The sequence below is a fragment of the Barbatula barbatula genome, assembly GCF_947034865.1.
Source record: "Barbatula barbatula genome assembly, chromosome: 23".
NCBI lineage: Eukaryota > Metazoa > Chordata > Actinopteri > Cypriniformes > Nemacheilidae > Barbatula > Barbatula barbatula.
The window spans coordinates 17,885,939-17,904,951 of NC_136786.1; the positions used below are offsets into that span (position 1 = coordinate 17,885,939).

The 19,013-nt window shown below is 37.2% G+C and overlaps 3 protein-coding genes across 3 annotated transcripts; 1 reads left to right on the top strand and 2 right to left on the bottom strand.

The window, feature by feature from the left end:
* Positions 1 to 252: 252 nt before the first annotated feature.
* f3a (coagulation factor III, tissue factor a) lies at positions 253 to 4,233 on the top strand. Its single transcript, XM_079447338.1, has 6 exons — positions 253 to 524; positions 703 to 811; positions 1,790 to 1,983; positions 2,071 to 2,255; positions 3,065 to 3,233; positions 3,611 to 4,233. The coding sequence occupies exons 1-6, from the start codon at positions 446 to 448 to the stop codon at positions 3,754 to 3,756; spliced, it is 882 nt and encodes a 293-aa protein (XP_079303464.1). The 5' UTR covers positions 253 to 445; the 3' UTR covers positions 3,757 to 4,233.
* On the bottom strand, positions 4,229 to 8,178 carry LOC306888839 (tartrate-resistant acid phosphatase type 5-like). Its single transcript, XM_079447337.1, has 6 exons — positions 7,985 to 8,178; positions 7,563 to 7,753; positions 6,376 to 6,503; positions 6,086 to 6,277; positions 4,822 to 4,969; positions 4,229 to 4,737 (listed from the first exon to the last, which is right to left on the bottom strand). The coding sequence occupies exons 1-6, from the start codon at positions 8,055 to 8,057 to the stop codon at positions 4,498 to 4,500; spliced, it is 972 nt and encodes a 323-aa protein (XP_079303463.1). The 5' UTR covers positions 8,058 to 8,178; the 3' UTR covers positions 4,229 to 4,497.
* Positions 8,179 to 9,249: 1,071 nt separating this feature from the next.
* Positions 9,250 to 18,353, bottom strand: abcd3a (ATP-binding cassette, sub-family D (ALD), member 3a). The gene is made up of 23 exons (XM_079447339.1): positions 18,124 to 18,353; positions 17,472 to 17,505; positions 17,128 to 17,226; positions 16,957 to 17,045; positions 16,354 to 16,423; positions 15,925 to 16,022; positions 15,388 to 15,511; positions 15,244 to 15,300; positions 15,028 to 15,170; positions 14,855 to 14,924; positions 14,689 to 14,758; positions 14,154 to 14,251; positions 13,946 to 14,037; positions 13,727 to 13,818; positions 13,356 to 13,422; positions 13,001 to 13,064; positions 12,656 to 12,733; positions 12,515 to 12,580; positions 12,319 to 12,408; positions 12,114 to 12,233; positions 11,779 to 11,883; positions 10,629 to 10,685; positions 9,250 to 10,539 (listed from the first exon to the last, which is right to left on the bottom strand). The coding sequence occupies exons 1-23, from the start codon at positions 18,231 to 18,233 to the stop codon at positions 10,462 to 10,464; spliced, it is 1,971 nt and encodes a 656-aa protein (XP_079303465.1). The 5' UTR covers positions 18,234 to 18,353; the 3' UTR covers positions 9,250 to 10,461.
* Between the last annotated feature and the right edge of the window lie 660 nt (positions 18,354 to 19,013).

Here is a 19,013-nt window from a genome sequence, read left to right on the forward strand (position 1 = left end):
ATAAAAGAAAATGTTCACAGTTATTCAAAGTTGTTTATTATGTCATTAGTTGAATTAATGCAGGAAACTAAGGTTAACAGGTGGGACTTGTGAAGTGTCACCTTAAAAAAACACAATACATAATCGTCATAAAACGTGTCCGTCATTTTCTTTTCACGTCTTTCACGTAATCAGCAAAGTGTATCGGCAGTCTACAATGCACAGGGGAAATCCATAAATGGACATATTTGCAGAAGAGGGCGGGACTAAATTACCATAATCTGGTGGTCTCTGTATAGTCAAAGCTGGAGTTTGTGCCGCGTACTCGCTCGGGACGGGATGAGCGTATAAATCACCCCGGGACTGGATTTTCATTCATTCGTTATATTCTTTTATGATCCACTTGGGTTTAGGAGCTTCACTTTTGTTTTGAAACTGAAATTGGATTCGTTTTCATCGGGACAATATGGAAAGTTACAGAGAAGCGAGACTTCAAATGCTCATGTTCGTCTTAGGCGTGATGTTCATGAGGGTTTGTGCCTCAGGTGAGTCTCTTACCTGCGCCATTAGGAAATGCGTCTCAGAACTTCGTTTACAATTATTATGTTAAAACAATTTATTTTTATTTGAGGTGTTTTTGCATGATGTTTTGCATTTTAAATATTGTGGGGGGATTCACATTTGGAAACGACTTCATTGGTGCGTATATTGATGTTTTTGCAGACACCTTTCCGAAAGCACAGAATGTCACCTGGTCCTCCATCAACTTTAAAACCATTTTAACCTGGAGCCCAAAGCCAAAGGATTATTCGTACACTGTTGAATTTTATCAGTAAGTTGTCGATCTTTGTTATTGTTATTAAATATAAAACCAATATTTTCTCAGCTAATGTAAACAAACTATTATTATTATTATTATTATGTCGAACATGTACTACTGTAGTGTTAACCTGGAGGCCAAAGGATTATTCATACACTGTTGAATTTTATAAGTAAGTTGTCGATCTTTGTTATTAAATATAAAACCAATATTGTTTTATTCATATTGAGTTTAACCCTTTTAAATCTATTATCATACGGCTATTGATCTTTCTAAGACCTACAGGTTTAACACAGACTAATAAAAGTAACGATTTATTACAATACAGGCAAAGTATATATTGTTTTCACAACATTTAAAAGGGTCTTAATAAACTATAGTATATACTATAGAGTATACTGTATGTATTAAACGCTTAACAATAAAAGTTCCTTAAGAAAACCTTTTCTGGCACAAACGCTTCTTATGAAAGAAGCTTAAATGTTCTTTCAGGAACCAATTTCTTTCCATGGTGTTGTTTTGCATTTCTCTTATAGCCACCTTATTTCCCGACTGAATATTGTATTACCAACATTACAATAACAACAATTTAGTGTAATAATCTACTGAATTATTGCTTACAATGTAATCTAAGAATGACCATAAATCCCTTAAAAGGTTTTTTTACGTGCCAGAGGTCACGTGTTTGAAGCAAGAGATCACAAATACCCCAAAAATATATTATAGCTTGAATGCACTGGACGTTCTTTTGGATAAATGCACAATTGTACATGTCAGTTTAGATGCTTTGCATTCATGTGTAAATGGTGAAATTGGAAACTTTTTGATCAAACTTCGGTAACAGTCTGCTGTCACGTCATGTAGATTTGTCAAATCCAAATCCACACCCATAACCTGTTAGAGCAGGCACCTACCCGCCTTAGATTTCATGTTATTTACTGTTGTCACATGTTTCCCGAGTGTCTAAATCTCCTTTTGAATTCCCCACAGAATCGGTCAGAGTAGAGAACGGACCCCTTATTGCATCAAGTCCACTGAAAACGATTGTGACCTGACTACCGAGTTAAAAGACCTGAGGGCTTCTTACAAAGCAGACATCCTCTCTGAACCCATGCGTGGGGTCAACTCTGACCTGATCGAGCACCCGTATACCACTTCAGAGAGATTCTCCCCGTACTCTGACAGTCAGTATCCCACATCTTTTTTAATTGACCCTTGGTGAATGACGCGCATATTTTCAGGGATTAAAACTTATCCATTTCATCTCTCAGCTGTCATCGGGAGACCAGAATTTAAAGTGGAGGTGAATAGTGACCAAAGGAAAATCACGCTACACGTGACGGACGTGCCCACGGCTCTCTATAATGAACGGGATGAGAGACTCAGTGTCCGTGATGTTTTCAAGGATGACCTTGAGTATAAAGTCATCTACCGAAAAGCTAAAAGCACAGGGAGGGTAAGTTTCGCCTCCTTCTTTCTTTTTACATGCAGTGAATGTATATTTTGTCATTGCAGATTAATTTTGCTTCATCCCACTAAATAATAATATTACATTTAGTCATTTTAGCAGACGCTTTTATCCAAAGCGACTTGAGTTTTATTGAGATATTGACACAAGTAGAGCAGTTTTTGTTCTCATTTACTCAATTCACTTTTTCAACATTAAGATTCAATTTATGTTTTGCAACCATGTCTTTTATTCTTGATGTAAAACTGTGATGGTTGTTAAAACATGATGGAGAGGACTCTCACAAAACTTACTTACTTAATGTTTACTCCGTTAATTGAATCATTTTCTATGTAACACATGAGTTTTTAATAGCACAAATAGTGACCACATTAAGCCAATTATACTAAATCAATAATGAATGATTTATTTCTTTAATTTGCTTTTTTCTACTATGGTAGTCAATGGTGCCCCAGCAATCTAACATTCATCCAAATATCATTCTCATTTTCGGGTGAACGATCCCTATTAAACACTACACGGAGGCTACACTGACATTCCTTGTCAATAACTTTACTGCAGAAAATATTTGTTAACCGTGTATTACCTACAACTAAAAAAATGAACAGATAGATTCTTAAAGCTTCTCGAAGTACATCCCATATTCATTTATAAACTCATAGTAACTCCAGTTGGTATCTTGGTATTTTGAGCAAAAGCTATTGAGCTAGAATGCAGAATATAAAGTGTGTGATCTATAACGTGAATGCATAAATGTAAAACTAGAATACTCAAGCTGTTGTGCTTTGCTTCCTCAGAAAGAGAAGATAAGTAAAAGCAGCACCATCGAGCTGCCGGATTTGGACAGAGATGTGAGTTACTGTTTTCACGTTCAGGCCTACCTCTCCTTCAGGAGTACAGACAAACAACACGGGGAGATGAGTCACATCCAGTGCTCTCCGGAAGAAAACACCTCTATCTTTGACGGTAAGGCTTCGAGCATTTTATATTAAGAATGGACTCCATGTTTGCGTCAGGGGTTTTTAGAGGACAGCAAGCTTGTCAGATAAGGAGTGACTTTCTTTCCCAAAATAAACTTACTCCCCTGACATGGATCGTAGATGGAGTACACCCTTTTAAGAAGTGTTAGCTAATATTGCATCGTATCAGAAGATATATTACGGACTGCGTGAAATCTATTCTAATGGACTGATTCAGAGCACCAAGAGACAGGAAACCATGGGTGATAAGAAATAAATGGGTGTGCTTGTAGTACTTGTGAATGAATCACTCTTAACGTCTACGGACACTTCAGACCGCACAATACTTGTGACACTAACAACGCTGATTCCATGTGTTTGCAGAGTATGGAGGGGGTGTCATCGCGGGGGCGATTCTGATCATCATTTTGGCGTTATCGGCAATCATCATTACCATCGTGATGTGTCGCAGACAAAGAAAGAGAGTCAAAAACCCTGGAAAAGAGGGACAGCCATTGAATCGTGTGTGAGGAGTGCGGATCGTCTGCTTTAGTACGTCTCTCTTATAAAGGGAAGACGATGTCTCCATTCAACATTCCCTTGTAAAACACGGGAATCCAAATCGTGTTTCTGTGAAACCTCAAGATGTAGATATGTTAGACATATAATTTAGCAAGACCTTCATATTGTCAGGTGCTGGGTTCTTTAGTGTGTACTGTATAAATACTTGTTTTTTTAAACACTGCCTTTTTTTAACTTTGTGATGTAGGATTTGTTTTTGTACATTTGGGAGAAGTCAAATCAGAGCTTATTTTATAGAGAATACTCTACTTCTTTAGCTGTTTAAGTCGTAAACTGTGTATTTGTATGTAGTTTGTTTTTGTAAAAATAGCTTGTAGACAATTCCATCTTTACATGGCTAACCGATCACAAACGTACACGCTATATCATGTGAAAATGGTACTGATCTGGGATTTTGTATTAAAATAAATAATGAATTATGAAGTTTCACATTGCATTTATTCAGAGGACATGACTTTGCATTACAAAACTTGCAAGTTCATTTAATGGACATGAAAACTGCTTCTGAAACAGCTGTATGGCGCCCCCAACTGTTCATAGAACTCAATGACACACACTTTAAACATGTATGTTAATACAGCAAATCACATTTTTTACACTTAAAAATAATTGTACAAATAAAAGCAGGATGTGAAACGTAAACACGATGTGTTGTGTGTTTAAAGCAAACCTTTCTGAACAGAATCATGTCAGAGTCTGCGTTTGGGTATTGAAGTCTGATACACACATTTCCCATCTGGCTGGATGTAACTTATCAGCATTTCACACGTGTGAACCTCAAAGTACACAAACGCTCCTGTCGTCTCGTTGACAGCGTTGGAGAACAATTGCCAGGATGATGGAAAACTCTTCTGGTGGTCTTTAAAAATATCCCCATTTATTCCAGTTCCACTGACCACGTACGAACTTCCATCATCTTCTTTGATAAACTTATGGAATAGAAAACAAATTCTTCACTCATGCATTCAATATTATTCCTTGATGATCTTTGATAAGGTGCGGATGTTACCAACCTGCAGGCTATGATCATGACCACACAGATATAAAGAGACATTGTACTTCTTTAGTAAAGGCCTGAGCTTTGATATCAGACACTTGGTCGGTCCATGATGACCAATTGACCAAACTGGATAGTGACCGGCCACAATGACAAATTCCGATCTGAGGATTAATAACAAATATACATTTAGACAAATAATTTGAATATTTGTTTCACATTTGTTTTGAAGAACTGCTATGCGTGTTTGCGTTTGTCATTTTATTCTCCATGGACCGTGGTATTTGAAATGTATTTTCCCAGACAAATGTGAGGTCATGAGTTATATCTGATCGCAATGTTTTCAGTTTAATTACTAAACATTTAATTAAGAGATAGTTCACCATCAAAATGTAAAATCCGTCATTATTTACACGCCCTCTTGTCATTTCAAATCTGTATGACTTTCTGTCTTATCCAGAACACACAAAAGAAGAAATTTGGAAAAATGGATCCCTATTGACTTGCATACAATCGAAGTTAATGGGAACCAACGGTTTATGGTTACCGACATTTTCCAAATATCTTTTTCTGGGGCCAATGTTGTTCAAAATATCTTCTTTTGTGTTCGGCAAATAAAACATCCATACAGGTTTATAGACATTGCCAGATTTTCCTTTTTTGGGTGAACTATACCAGTAAACTATATGATAAAGCAACAATTAAAGGGACAGCTCACCCAATAATGAGACATCTAGACCAAATCTACAAGATCTCTAGATCTAAAAAATCAGGACAAACACCCTAAAAATAGTTCATACGACACGTTTTGTATTCAAAGTCATTTGAAGCAAATAAAACGAATGTACTTTGATCAAAGTAGAATGGCAATAAACGATCTTGAATCTTGAATTTATTCCTTGCTCATATTTCTAATATTGAATGTCAGGCGTGTTTGTCATGTCTTGAATCTGGGAGTGTCAAAGTATAAATAGAGGAACGTAACAATGGTGGAGTAAAAGGAGGAATGGACGGTCAGGACCTTTAAACATGCCTAAAATTCCTGTGTAATGGCCGACTAATGTTTGCCCCATATAAACAAAAGGCATCCCATAATTAACCGCATTGGAATTCAGCTCATTTGCTGTGATGACTCCCGTATGTTATGACGGTCTGTGGATGTGATTACATGGATGCAGTCGGCACAGTATCAAAACATTGTTCTGTTTGGTTAAGCATCTCGACCCGCCCCACACCAACACTGGCTCAAACAGGATGTGACTTTAAAGACTTTTACTCACTTTGTTTTTTGAAGTTTCTGCTCGATCCATTTCCACTGTTGGTTTGCAGCCACAACATTCTCCGGACCCGCAGGATCAAGTCCATCATAGGTATTCCCACACAAAACCACAGTGTCAATCATCAGAATGGTGATGGAAGCGTTACTGAGGGGAACCTTGAAGTTCAGCTCATAGTAGAGGTCCGGGTAGATCCTGTCGGACATTATCAGATTAACCCACAAACAAGCATAAATGCTCAGACCTTCATTACTTGATAAACTCTTTCACCGTGAATGTAACCACCGGCTCACCATCTTTCGGATCTGTTGGAGTAGGCAATCTGGGCTGACACGTTTCCACGGTGATCGTGATTTCCTGCTACCAGGTACCAGGGTACAGCGATCAGAGCGGGATGGGAGAAAACATTCTCATAGGTAAACTGAAACAGATTGTGGATTGGGAAGAATGTGTTAAAGCCGTTTCTCAGCGTTGATCATTTAGAAAATAACAAATCTTTACTTGCTGTTTACATGCTGTTACTTTTTTTGATTATTATTGGTTTACTAGGCCTATTATTATTATTGCTATTGATGGATTATTAAAATATGATCATGAAACGTACATGCAATGTAAAAAAGCGCCATTTTATGTTGACATGCTATTTTTTCTTTTTTGATTATTGTTTTATTTATTAATGAACCATTAATATATTTTCAGAAAACATACATTCACTTTAAAAAAAACTGTAGTTTTACAAATTTTTACTCTTTTATTTGACAGAATTGTCACATATTTTTGAAAAATGTCCCGTTTTATTATTTTAATTATACATATTATTATTATTGTTATTTTGATTGATCATTTTATGGTACTCATTCAGTACTATAGTTAACTTCGACCACCATCACTGCACTATGCTACAACCATAATATTAAATAGGGTACCTTATTTTGACCTTGGCTTTACGGCATCATTAATAAAAATACCATTGTTTTTATTTGTACACAGACATATATAATCTATATTTTTCTCGTAAAGAGAAGCCATGTATTGTTTCAACTGTGGTTTAAATACTTTTACTGCAAATACAACAAAGTAATCTACAGTTACAATGCAAAAATGATAGGCTTGTATATTTTAATTTAAGCTGATTTGTTATTAGTGCCTCTGCCACTAGGGGGAGCTACTCATCTTTCACATTGATGACAGTGTCACATGACAAAACTCTGTAAAATGAGTTCATGTATCCAGAGAACCCTCAACACTGTCTGATATTAAGCCTGCCAGAGTTACCAGATTAAACTAAATGTGAAAAACATTTAGTTCAATTGTGTTCAGATGCAATGAGGATGGCATATAACAAGAATCAAGCCTTCTGTTGTCCGTTTAATTGCAATCCATTCTATTGTAAAACAGTTTTTTATTAAATGAAGTAAGACATTCATCCTCTTATGGAGGCGGATCAGTTCACACAACTACCTAAACCTGGTGATCAAACCTTAAAGCGTGTGTCATCTACATCCTTGACACCACTGAAGTAGAAATGATCTCCCAGACTGAGGACAAAGTCCAGGCCCGAGATCTCTACAATCCTGCCGAGTTCATTCGCTGTGTCAATCTCATGTGAAGTGTAGTAGGGGTAAAAGGGAAGACCACCCCAGTCGCCGATCCCAGCGAACTTTAGAGAGGCTACAGAGGAAAGACACTTTCATATGGACTGGGTATATTTCACCAGAATTACATTTATTCAATTATTAAGACGCATCCAAATATCAATGCAATGCAAACCCAACAAACTCACAATGAGTTTACGCTAGATCACATATGGATTCCTACAGAACAGGTTTTTCTAAACTGTAGCAGACACGTGACCTCTTTTACAGGCCGACATGTGTAAAGATCACATCAAAAAACTCTTACCTTGTTTTTTGGCCTGACACGGTGTGCATAACATCTGAAGGCAGATGATAAGAAGGAGGGTCAGCCAAGCCATAACATGTCCTCAGATGGCTGATCTGATCCTATAAACGCTCACAGTGAAGAAGTGATGTTACGGGTGCGAGAGCAACACAAACTGCCAACAATCTCACACCGTTCTCTGAGCATAAAGAGAAACAAGATGTGGTTTATGACAAGCTTCCTGTATTGAGCTAAAAGAGAAACATGTGAAGCAGTGGCCGGCGACTTCAACAGAGAAGTGTCATTATCTCAAATAAAACTAAGACCATTAAAACATTTTCCTGAAATCAAATGAAGAGTCTTGAAATTATTTGAAGAGCATAATGTTTTTTTAAGTAAAGTTGTTTTTTGTTAGAAAAAATACTAAGAAAATAGACTTAAACTGAAATAATAAAATAATAATAGTTGATAAAAATAATCAGCAACGTTAAAAATAAAATAAAAGTATAAAATATTGTAATATACATTTAAAAAACAGATTTCATAAAATAATAATAATAAACAGCAATATTGAAAGTTCATTTATGGGATATAATATTCTAATGATATTATCTTAAGATGTCTTAATATAATATTAAAAAAATGAAATGACTAAACTACATAAGACCATAGCTCAAAATTAAACGCAAATTAATTTGAAAGTTATAATAAAAATAATACAATAATCAAAACTGAATTAATAAAATAGTTAATAATAAAAAACGATAAAAATATAATAGCATACAATATTCTAATGATAATATCCCAAAATAATAAAAATTTAATATCATGTTTAAAAAATAAAATGACTCTACTATTACGAAAACTGCTTAACAATAGCCTGAAATTAATATGAAAATTTATAATTCAAAAACTGAAACCTAATCCTGAAACACATAACCTAAGATATGTTAAAACTAACCTCTGAATAATAAAAACATCTTAAAATCTTTTTATAAATAATATAAGTCATTATCCCTCAATCAGTTAAGAGTAAGGATACGGTAACAACAACAAAAAACATTTGATGTATTAAATAATAAAAATATTACTTTAACATTTAATTATAATTCTGAAATTGCATATGTATTTTATATTTAAGTACAATTAAATCAGATGCTACTTGTATGTTGTGACTGCAGAAAACGTACTTAAGTATATTTATAAAGTCGCTTTGGATCAAATTGGCCCGTCAGTAACAATTACATACAAACATAGAAGTCTAGAAGTGAATATGAAGGTTCATGTTGAAGTAGAAAGTTTATTATGGAAGTTATCCAGCAGGTTTCTAATAAATCATTAACACACACTGAATGCAAGTCATGCACATGTCTGCGCTCCAGAATGAATGTTACCATACACGTACACTTACAGAAAAATACTGGACGTTATTAAATATCGTATGACTGAATGATTACGGTGTTTATCATAGTGCACATCTAGAAAACTTCGGTACGGATGCCGTGTCTAAAAACACAAGGTTCACCCTGTATCCATTTTTGAAAGAGAGAGACCTTGCAACCAATTAAATGGGAGGGTTTGGTACATCTTGCCACAGTATGAGCTCCATCGACACCATTTCACATTCTCGAGCACAAACTGATCTTTGGCCGAGAACAGGTGAGTAGAGAACCATTAAGAACATAAGAGTTATCATGTGGAAGATGAAAGGTCAAACGGTGTCTAATCTCAATGACCTCTGTCTTACAATTGATACAAGAGTCAAAGTTAAACAGTCTTTTCATAGATTTCTTAAAGGAGCCCTGTTACGGTACGGCATATCCGCAAAGATTTGTTTGACAGGAACAAATTCTCCAACTCTCATGAGGATCCCTTTCAGATGCAACAGTCTGGCCGCGGTTATTTTTAACAGAACAACCACAAACGGACGTCTTGGTACTGATGTCTCCTCGTTTTAATGAAAACGTACAGTAAAGTGAAATTTCATTCTGCCTCAAGTATGAAGTGTTACAGTGACATTTCTAAAGCTCTTATACACAACCACAACTGCACAATTCGCCAAAAAGTGCATCCAAAAACATTTCACACTCATTCAGACGACGAATCGTGCTGCGGTGAGCACTAAGGTCACTTAGTATGAAAGGATGAAAAAAAGATTAGTTCTTACTGTGTGTCTCTAACCTATACGTTCAGTCCAGTGGCTTCCATTTACTGTGTGGGAATCTATACAGGCAGATTCTTCATTGCTTCATTTATAAACCATAAAAGTGCGCTAACACACAACGTCATTTCTTGGTACGCGACTACGCGCATGCTCCACACTTAACGGATGTCCTGCTTAAATAACTAATTATTTACAATCATTACGGACAAAAGTAGTGTTAACACATTTATCCCAAAATAAGGTCACGGTTGATTAAAAACAAACTAGATTAGGTTGGTTGGCATCTTCGAAACGAAGTGAATGGCCTATTCTAGGGGCGTGTGGTGTCGCTTCTCTAAGAGCCAAACTCCACAGTTTCAGGGGTGATGGGTTTGAAATCATAGTTTCCTCTGCCGTCCATATGAAGGTAGTTCTGCAGATTAGAAAAGATGTGTGTTGAAACAGACCTATAGATCTCCTTCATATACTGGAAAATGATCTGAAAGGGGAAGCTAAACTAACCTCATGATGTTTCCACAGGGACTTTCTGTGAGAGACCGTGAACAGGGCGATGCCGACCTATCAAAAACACAGATAGCATTACAGCAAAAGATGCCAAGGTATGTTCCGAAAAGGCTTATGTGAAGGGAAATCCTGCAGCTAAATAACAAGGTATCAGATAGCAAGCAATTCATTTCATCTACTAACATTTTTAAGCACGCGATTGTGGTAAAAGAAAAGAGCCATTGTCAGTCGATAAAGACTTATGTGAATGTTTACTTTTCTGTCTGTGTTAGCTTATAATATAACTACAGTATTTATTAGAGTTCATCTATATTTTATTATATATTAATAACGACTTCCCAAAATTTATTGTCACATCTTTAAAAAAAATACCTGTTCCGCATTTATTAACCAATAACTGTCTGTCTAAAAAATAATAAATAAATCTTGTTGTTTATTCTCTCCTTTGGTTACTCCAGCTTTAATCCTGCTAGTAGAATGGCCTCGTAAACTAACGGTACTGTTTAGCATGTTGACAATGTGTTTATATGCTTTCCTTCTTGTTAGACGCTTTGAAAATCAATAAATGTAAATGCTTCTTTGTGTAGGTCTACCGGAAGATAACATAATGTTGTTGCCCCTAAAACAGTCTTTTTTTGGGACGCAATTTAAGTGTCAATGTCAGGTTTAATTGTTGGCTGGAAATGTGCGATTTAAAAGAGATTTTTTTAATGTTTGTCTTTCTCATTCAAGCAGATAGGACTTTGGTCTTGCTAGGACTGAAATCGCTGCAAACACAGCTGCCGAATGACATGAACTCCTTAAACAGACTTTGGCTAAACACAATGTCATTTCAAGGGATCAGGCGAAAAAGAGACCCCTTTAAACAAAAGGTTATATTATAGGCTGCAGTCAAACTAGACTTCGTTCCATTCATACGCGATTACGCATGTTAACATGGTAGACCGGAAACGCAAGCTCCCGAAGGAAAAAACTTCACATTTAGCTTTGTTCCAAAGGTCAAGTTTGGTCAACTCGGACCAGCGAATTCATATCACGTGACAACATGTGACCAATAGAAATCAATATGCCAGGGCAATGACATTTCAGTTCTAAAAACCTCGTTTGACAGATAATGTGTATTAGCTGAAATGTGATGTTTAAGCACCTTTCTGCAGTGACTGTAAATGTAATCCTCCACGTCAACGCTTACAGCACTCGTGCACTCATCCAGGATGGCAAACTGCGGCTTGTGATAGAACAGCCGGGCCATCTATGAGAAAAAATGTGATTATAATCGCTTCAACAAGAGGGCTGAATTAAACCCAAATGCAAATTCAATTTGCACAATTCATAAATCTCAACAAGTAAATAAAATCAGACCGCACCTATATGAGCATTGTAAATATGTCATTAAAACAAACAAACACTGCACCATCGCACAGAATAATTCTGAGAACTGCTTCGAAATTTAGGGTACGTCAACCTCTGTTTTTTGCTTACCGCCATTCTCTGCTTCTCTCCTCCGCTGAGAACATCCATCCAGTCCTGAACGATGTCCCACGATCCCTCTCGCTCCAATATGTGTCCCAGCTGGACGTTATCCAGATATTCCTTCAGCACCTGTTTGGCAGAACAGTTGAAATGTTTCAAAGTAAAAAAAATAATAACGTGGCTCAACACATCACAGATGGCACTTTTATAGTACCTGGTCAGAAATTCCTTTCTTTTTCTGGTCCTCATGGGTGTCTGGGTAGATCACCTGATCTCTCAGTGAGCCGAGTGTCATGTACGGCCTCTGAATGGAAAACAAGAAAGAAGTAGTTCAGCGTTTGTGAGCTGTTCAGATGTTCTGTTGGGGGTAAAGTGGGCTTTTTTCTGCAGCGATGTGTTTAATGTTTCACCTGAGGGACGTAAAAGAGCTTCCCTCTTTCTGGTTTCGTTAAACTCCCACCAAACAGAGGCCACAACTGAAATGAGACCAAAGAATTATTAACACTCGATAACATCAATACCAAGAGCAGAATGTTATCAGAAGTACATACCTCTCCAAGAACCCGGAAAAGTGAACTCTTTCCACACCCGTTGGGACCACAAACCAAAACATTGGTGCCAGATTTCACCTGTGAAGCGCACACACACACATTAGAAGTTGTGCACACCAAGAATGATAACTATGCAAAATGGATTTTGATTGGCTGTCAATGTTTTATTGTTCGTTCTTAATCAGATTGTTGCAGTTATCGCTATTCTTGAAACATGTTAAAGCGATTTCTAAAACTTGAACCACTTGAACTTGAACAAGCAACTCAGATCAGAAAAAAAACATACGCATTCAATTACACCAATTTAAGAGAATTTAACAATTTGTAGAAATAATGCGGACGCACCTCAAAACACAGATCTCTGATCAAAACATCTCCATTAGGTGTAGCCAAAGGTACATGTTCAAACCTGAAGAAACAAATGACATTAATAAAGTAGATATAAATATTCCAATGATTAAACCAAATTGCATGTTCATCTTGTTTGAACTTGTGTTGTTACATGTGAGCTTATCAAATATTTGGAACCTTGCGTTCAATAATTCACCTCTTCTGTGTGATGCAAGACCCCTGTGCTTCCTGTCGGGGTCCTGATCACACATTCAGGGTTTATTTGAAGCTGTCTGTACCTTATTGCTATCTTATATTACTACGTCTATAACTCTAGACAGACGTAGATAGGGCGAAGCACTGCTCTTACTTGATGAGGTTGTCTACATTGATAATTCTTCCACTACCAGGGACCAACGTGAGCTTTTCTGAAACATCTGTTGATGAAAAACATGAGGCATAAAATGAATCTTAACTTTTGATCTCATAGTGTGTTCACATCAAACGCGAATGAAGCGTTAAGCGTGAGTGATTTACATGTTAAGTCAATGCAAAGACGCGATGACCTACTTGCGGTGCGATTCGCGTGAATGACGCGAATTGAAAAATCTGATTTGTGCCGCGTTAACCAATCAGGAGCTTGCTCTAGAAGGGCAATGAGCGAGCGGCAGAAGCCCCTCCCGCAATTACCGCGTTTGGTGTGAACACGATTACTGAACTTTAAGAGTCGTAGAAGCTCACCTTTCTCTGTCTGAAACACCATGGTGCGTTCATACTTCCCAGAGTTCAGCTCTTTCAGGACCCTCATGAGCTCAGTGATGCGAGCAGTAAAGCTGAGGGAGAAGATGAACGAAATGAGATGTTGTATGATGACGTCACAGTGTTATGCAATTGGAAATATGCGTGACTTCAAATACTCAACAGAAAAACTACTGCTACTAGATGAGTGTAGAGTCGTACCCCGAAAGACGCGTCATTTCTCTGCCTGCAAGGACGATTCTACCCAACGCCTGCGACATGCGAAGCAGCATGCGACCGCTCTGGTAGTAGTCCTGCAGATAACATGCATTATAAGTCACGTAAAATTGAGAATACGGTTTCATCACGAGTGTAAACAGGATCGCGACTATATATATATATATATCAAATTGTAATGTTGAAGTTTTACCTCCAGCAGTTCAGCATGTGTGCTGCTCAGGTGTCGAGGATGAGACAGATTAAGAAACGGGCGACTCACGACCAAATATCCAACAACAGTCGCAAAATCTGAAACGGTGAGAAAACTATACATTAAAGGTACAGTTCACCCAAAAATGAAAATGATGTCATCATTTACTCAACCGGTTGTCAATTTCAAACCTGTATGACTTTCTTTCGGAGAACACAAAAGAAGATATTTAGAAGAATGTCTGTACTCGTCGGCACTCATTCACTCCTATTGTATGGACACAAAACCAATCCAAGTGAATGGGTGCCGGTAAACAACAATCTTCAAAATATCTTCTTTTGAGTTCTGCAGAAGAAAGAAAGTCATACAGGTTTTTGGGTGAACCATCACTTTAAGCTTTTACTTTCCATTCATGTGTAAAACAACATTTTTATTAATGTATTGATTTATTCATTTTGGTTTTGATTAGCCAATCCCTTATACTTATCCCTTATATAATAGCCAATACTTTCTCACACAGTTAAACTCGTCTTACACTTGGCAATGATGCTGTCCACCATCCCCATGGAGAAACGGAAGACAATGAAATTGTGCAGATGATCAACCTGCACAGAAACTCAATTCAGTTCACTGTCAACCTTAAGTATAAAGGAATCTTTCGAATAAATAAATATTAATATTAACATAAAAACAGCACACACCAACTTTTTGAAGGTCGAGTGAATTGTCTGTTTCTCTCTGATGTTTCCATTGTAAAATGCAATCTCCTCACTGAAAACAGAACATTCTCTTTCGTTCAAGGACAAACTGACTTTCTCAAGTTCAATAAAAATCAAGTAACTATACTGCTAAATGAACACTTGAGACCCTTCACCTGTTTGTGATGAGGCGAGAGTTGACATAACGGTATTCTCCCTCGTACTTCTGTTCCGTCACCGTCATCTTACCGATCGGCCGTCTCAGGCGCGTCAGGAACAGGCCGGAGATGACCAGGTAGGCCATCATAGTGGCGGGACCCTGCGCAAAGATGCCGATATTTATTTAAATATTAAACTAGTCGGCGAAGTAAGAACGTCTGTCTTCCACTTACCTGAGCTCCGATTGCTGTTGCCAATTTGAAAATGTACAAGCCGATATCCAACAAGGGCTTGGAAGGTGAGAAACACAGTGATGGTTAGTATACGCAGTTTAACTGAAGCAATTCATCTGACGGAGAAAGTGACATGTACTTTACCTTACTGAGATTGGAGTAAAGATCTACCACACTGTTACAAAACCTTTCCACATCTTGCGTCAGCAGTTGATCAGCGTTAGCGATGCGGTTATCCAGGTTTCCCATTTTGTAGTACGTGTATCCCCTAAACACAATGAACCATGCTTTTGTTTTGGCAGAATGATGACCATTTATATAAATTAGGGCTGTCAAACGATTAATCGTGATGAATCACATCCAGAATAAAAGTTTGTGTTTACACAATATATTTATGTATACCGTGCATATTTATTTTGCATTTTAAGGAAATATTTACATTTATTCTTATTTACCAAATATTGAAATGATTTATAAATGTTTATTTATTAAAATCTTTTTTTTCAATCGTATTTTTCTTAAATATATGCATGTGTGTGAATGTTTTTATGAATGCAATATGATTATGCACAGTGCACATACATATATTACAAAAACAGCCCTACAATAAATCACAGTTTGTAGTAAAACCATAGTCATTTTCATAAGGGGAAAGATGTTACGAGCGGTGAGAGGCCTTACTTGAGATATTCGTCGTAGAGATGTTTGGTTAGTCTCACACGAAAGCAAAGCTTCAGTTCATTTAGGCCCAACTTCAGGAAGTTGTTCACCAGGGCAATCTGAAAGATGGAGACGCGACAACATTGAAAAAGTCGATACATTTAAATACCAAACCTTTTAAGCAATCATTAATATCATTATATAAACCAGTACAATCTATCTGTTTCTATAGCACAAACCACATTAAAATATTAAACAAATGCTAGTTGCTAACATGAAATACACATTAGCTGCTGGCTTAATTTGATTAGTCAGAAAGCAGTTGTGTGGTTCAATAAATAGCCTGTTAGTATTCTCAGAACCCCTCTGACTACCAACTTTTACTACAGATACACACACTACGCTTTAAATCTTAAAAAGATCTTGCTTGATAAAAAATCTGAAACTTACAATTGGCATGACCGTGATAAAGTTGATTAAGTACTTCTTGAAACCTTTAGTGGATCGACCAATAATTGCACTGAAAATTACAACAGTCACACAAACACAGGCAAACGTGGTCAGAATTCACACAGGGAATCAGTACATGTCCCGCTGTCTTTCATGTGCATGACAAATAAGAATGCAAATCATGCGTCAACAAATGAAGCACACATTCATGGCTACAGTAACAAAACACAAATGCTCTTTAGGACCGCCGACCAGAGGAGATCTGAGAGGTAAGCGTGTGCCTAAACACACTGGACAAGTTTGATGCTCAAAACATAGGTTAGGACTGATGTAATCACATGACATCATGACGTCTGGGTAGTATCGTTCATTAGTGAATGCATTTTTTACAGCACATGAAGACAAATTACCCCAGGAATGACCGTCAAGTAGGAATAAAAGTGCCTCTTGAATAGTTTGATATCTCTGCTAATGATTCCACTGTCAAAGATTTAAAAGACACAATGAAAGAACATTCTACGATTATTAAACCGGATGCCTGGATGTTTTGTACAAAACTATAATATCATTCCAGAAATACAGATCTGGGGTTTCCATCCCAACCTTTCGATCATGGTTCCGTTCTGAATCATCCAGACGTCGCAGTAGGTCCTAGTCACGAGCATCACTGCGATCAGGAACAGGTACCACGTCTGTGACAGACAAAAGAAAATCGTCCTAACTTCCTCTTTTAATGTCACACAGAGAATAAAGGCGTCGAAAAGGAATTCTCACCTCTTTACAAATGAACCTGGGCACCATGATCTTGAGTATTCGTGAGATGCGGATGAAGAAAAGCTTGTCCACGGCGGCTCTCTCTTTCTTGCCATCTTTCTTTTTATTTGAAATAATAAATGTGGTTAAATCACACACGGCAACATCCATGCTAAACTATGCAATATTGACATTTTTCTGGTCTCCTCTTACTGTCCAACTCACTGTTTATCGTGTACTGTGTTTTTCTAGAAAAAATTACATTAAACCTAACGTTGACTTGTAAAGTCAAATGATTCTTATGGATTGTATCAGCATAGTCGTAAATAAATCCCGTAAATGAATAAAGATTGTGTTTTTCATACCTCGCCATTTAGATTCTCCGAAGAGCCCCCTTTCCTATTGCAAATGATAAAAGGAATCAATAATAACAGCAATAACATCTACAAACAATAGTTGTTGATGATTAACAGTGATGTTGAATTATGTTCAGTAAATATATAGTGGCACTCTGTTTGATGTTTATGAATCTGCATTCAAGAGAGTTCAAGGTGCAAGTTTGAATAATTGAAACGTGACTTATGTATATCAGTTCATTCAAACTAATGTGGGCTTTGTTACATTGTTGCAAATTACGGCAAGCAACATTTGCCCACCCAACTGTGTCTTATCAAAGAGTCCATTGTTAAATTGTGAGGTTGCCAAAAGCTTTTCAATAAATAATCTGACACCCAGCCATCATGTTACTGAATAAATATATGAATCTGCACTTTCCTTTACTGTTTTCTGCACTTTTCCCATTTAAGACGGTGTCGTACCTTCCTAGATAGCGATTAGATCACATTTGCTTCTAACTTGAGCACCACTCGCCTACAGCGCCCCTTAAAGCGGTCTAGGCAGAAAGGTTTTGACACATGATGTTGGCCAAGGAGACAGACTCATCCCGGTGAAGTTGAACTAGGGTCAATATGATGGCGATCCGATCACATGCGTGAAATTACCTGTGCGTTTACGTACCTGTTCAACCTGGCGGATCTTCGTCTTTGCTTTAGGAAGTATAAAACGAGTAGGACACCGCCAGCTACAGCGGAGTTCTTCGCTGTCAAGTACTTACTGACGGCCGCCATGTTTCCTACTGTGTGACGGCCCGGAGAAGAACGAGGATGAGCGTAAGCGGCGCATAGACGCTCGGAAAAGAACAAACGAGGAAAGCCCTCTACCGGCCACCGTATGAAGTCCCCGCATGCAAAGTCTCCGCACTTGGAGGCCATATTTGCGACGCTTCCAGGGCTATTTCAGTCTAAGGGGACCAAGTTCTATCTGTTTGAATGAGGGAATACTAATAACGCCATAATCGCTCGCTAAAGTCACAATAAAATAACATGTTTCCAAAGAAATTGTAAATCCTTGAATTAACTGTACCATTAATTAGAATGGTAGGCAGAAAGCATTGCACTTTGCACCAATCATTGTAAAGCACTGCGGCGTCTTGGTTATGTGTGAAGTCTTGAACCTGTTCTGGCATTCATTTAACCCTTCTTATGCGCACACTTAAAACAACACATTTTTACTAGAAATATAAAATGGTAATATATATAAACTACAGACTCGTTAAAGCATTTCGCTTCATAAAGGTACCGAAGTTCTACATATTTAAATCAACATTAGACAGAGAAGCACTGCTTTGTAAAATGTTATATTTTAAAAGTTCATTACTTAAAATCATTTCAAAGCGGAATACATCTGGCAATTATTTTCCATACTTGTCCAATAATTCTCAAAATGTGTAAAGCTTCAAATTATAATGCATCACTCTCTCTTTCTTTTTGTTGTTGTTTGCAATTGTCTATAATAATATAATAGACCTGTTTTAAGATCATTCATAAAAAGTCCTAAAATCAAAACAC

Bases quoted from the DNA above. Each gene is read 5' to 3' on its own strand.
- f3a (XM_079447338.1), top strand. From the start codon at position 446: ATGGAAAGTTACAGAGAAGCGAGACTTCAAATGCTCATGTTCGTCTTA. The intron at 525-702 runs GTGAGTCTCTTA...ATGTTTTTGCAG, and splicing joins CATGAGGGTTTGTGCCTCAG to ACACCTTTCCGAAAGCACAG. The intron at 1,984-2,070 runs GTCAGTATCCCA...TTCATCTCTCAG, and splicing joins ATTCTCCCCGTACTCTGACA to CTGTCATCGGGAGACCAGAA.
- LOC306888839 (XM_079447337.1), bottom strand. From the start codon at position 8,057: ATGGCTTGGCTGACCCTCCTTCTTATCATCTGCCTTCAGATGTTATGC. The intron at 6,278-6,375 runs GTGAGCCGGTGG...AATGTCCGACAG, and splicing joins TCCAACAGATCCGAAAGATG to GATCTACCCGGACCTCTACT. The intron at 4,738-4,821 runs GTTGGTAACATC...CTATTCCATAAG, and splicing joins GTCATGATCATAGCCTGCAG to TTTATCAAAGAAGATGATGG.
- abcd3a (XM_079447339.1), bottom strand. From the start codon at position 18,233: ATGGCGGCCGTCAGTAAGTACTTGACAGCGAAGAACTCCGCTGTAGCT. The intron at 16,023-16,353 runs GTAAGTTTCAGA...TCCATCTTTCAG, and splicing joins TTATCACGGTCATGCCAATT to ATTGCCCTGGTGAACAACTT. The intron at 15,512-15,924 runs GTAAGGCCTCTC...CATTGTGTTTAG, and splicing joins CTCTACGACGAATATCTCAA to GGGATACACGTACTACAAAA.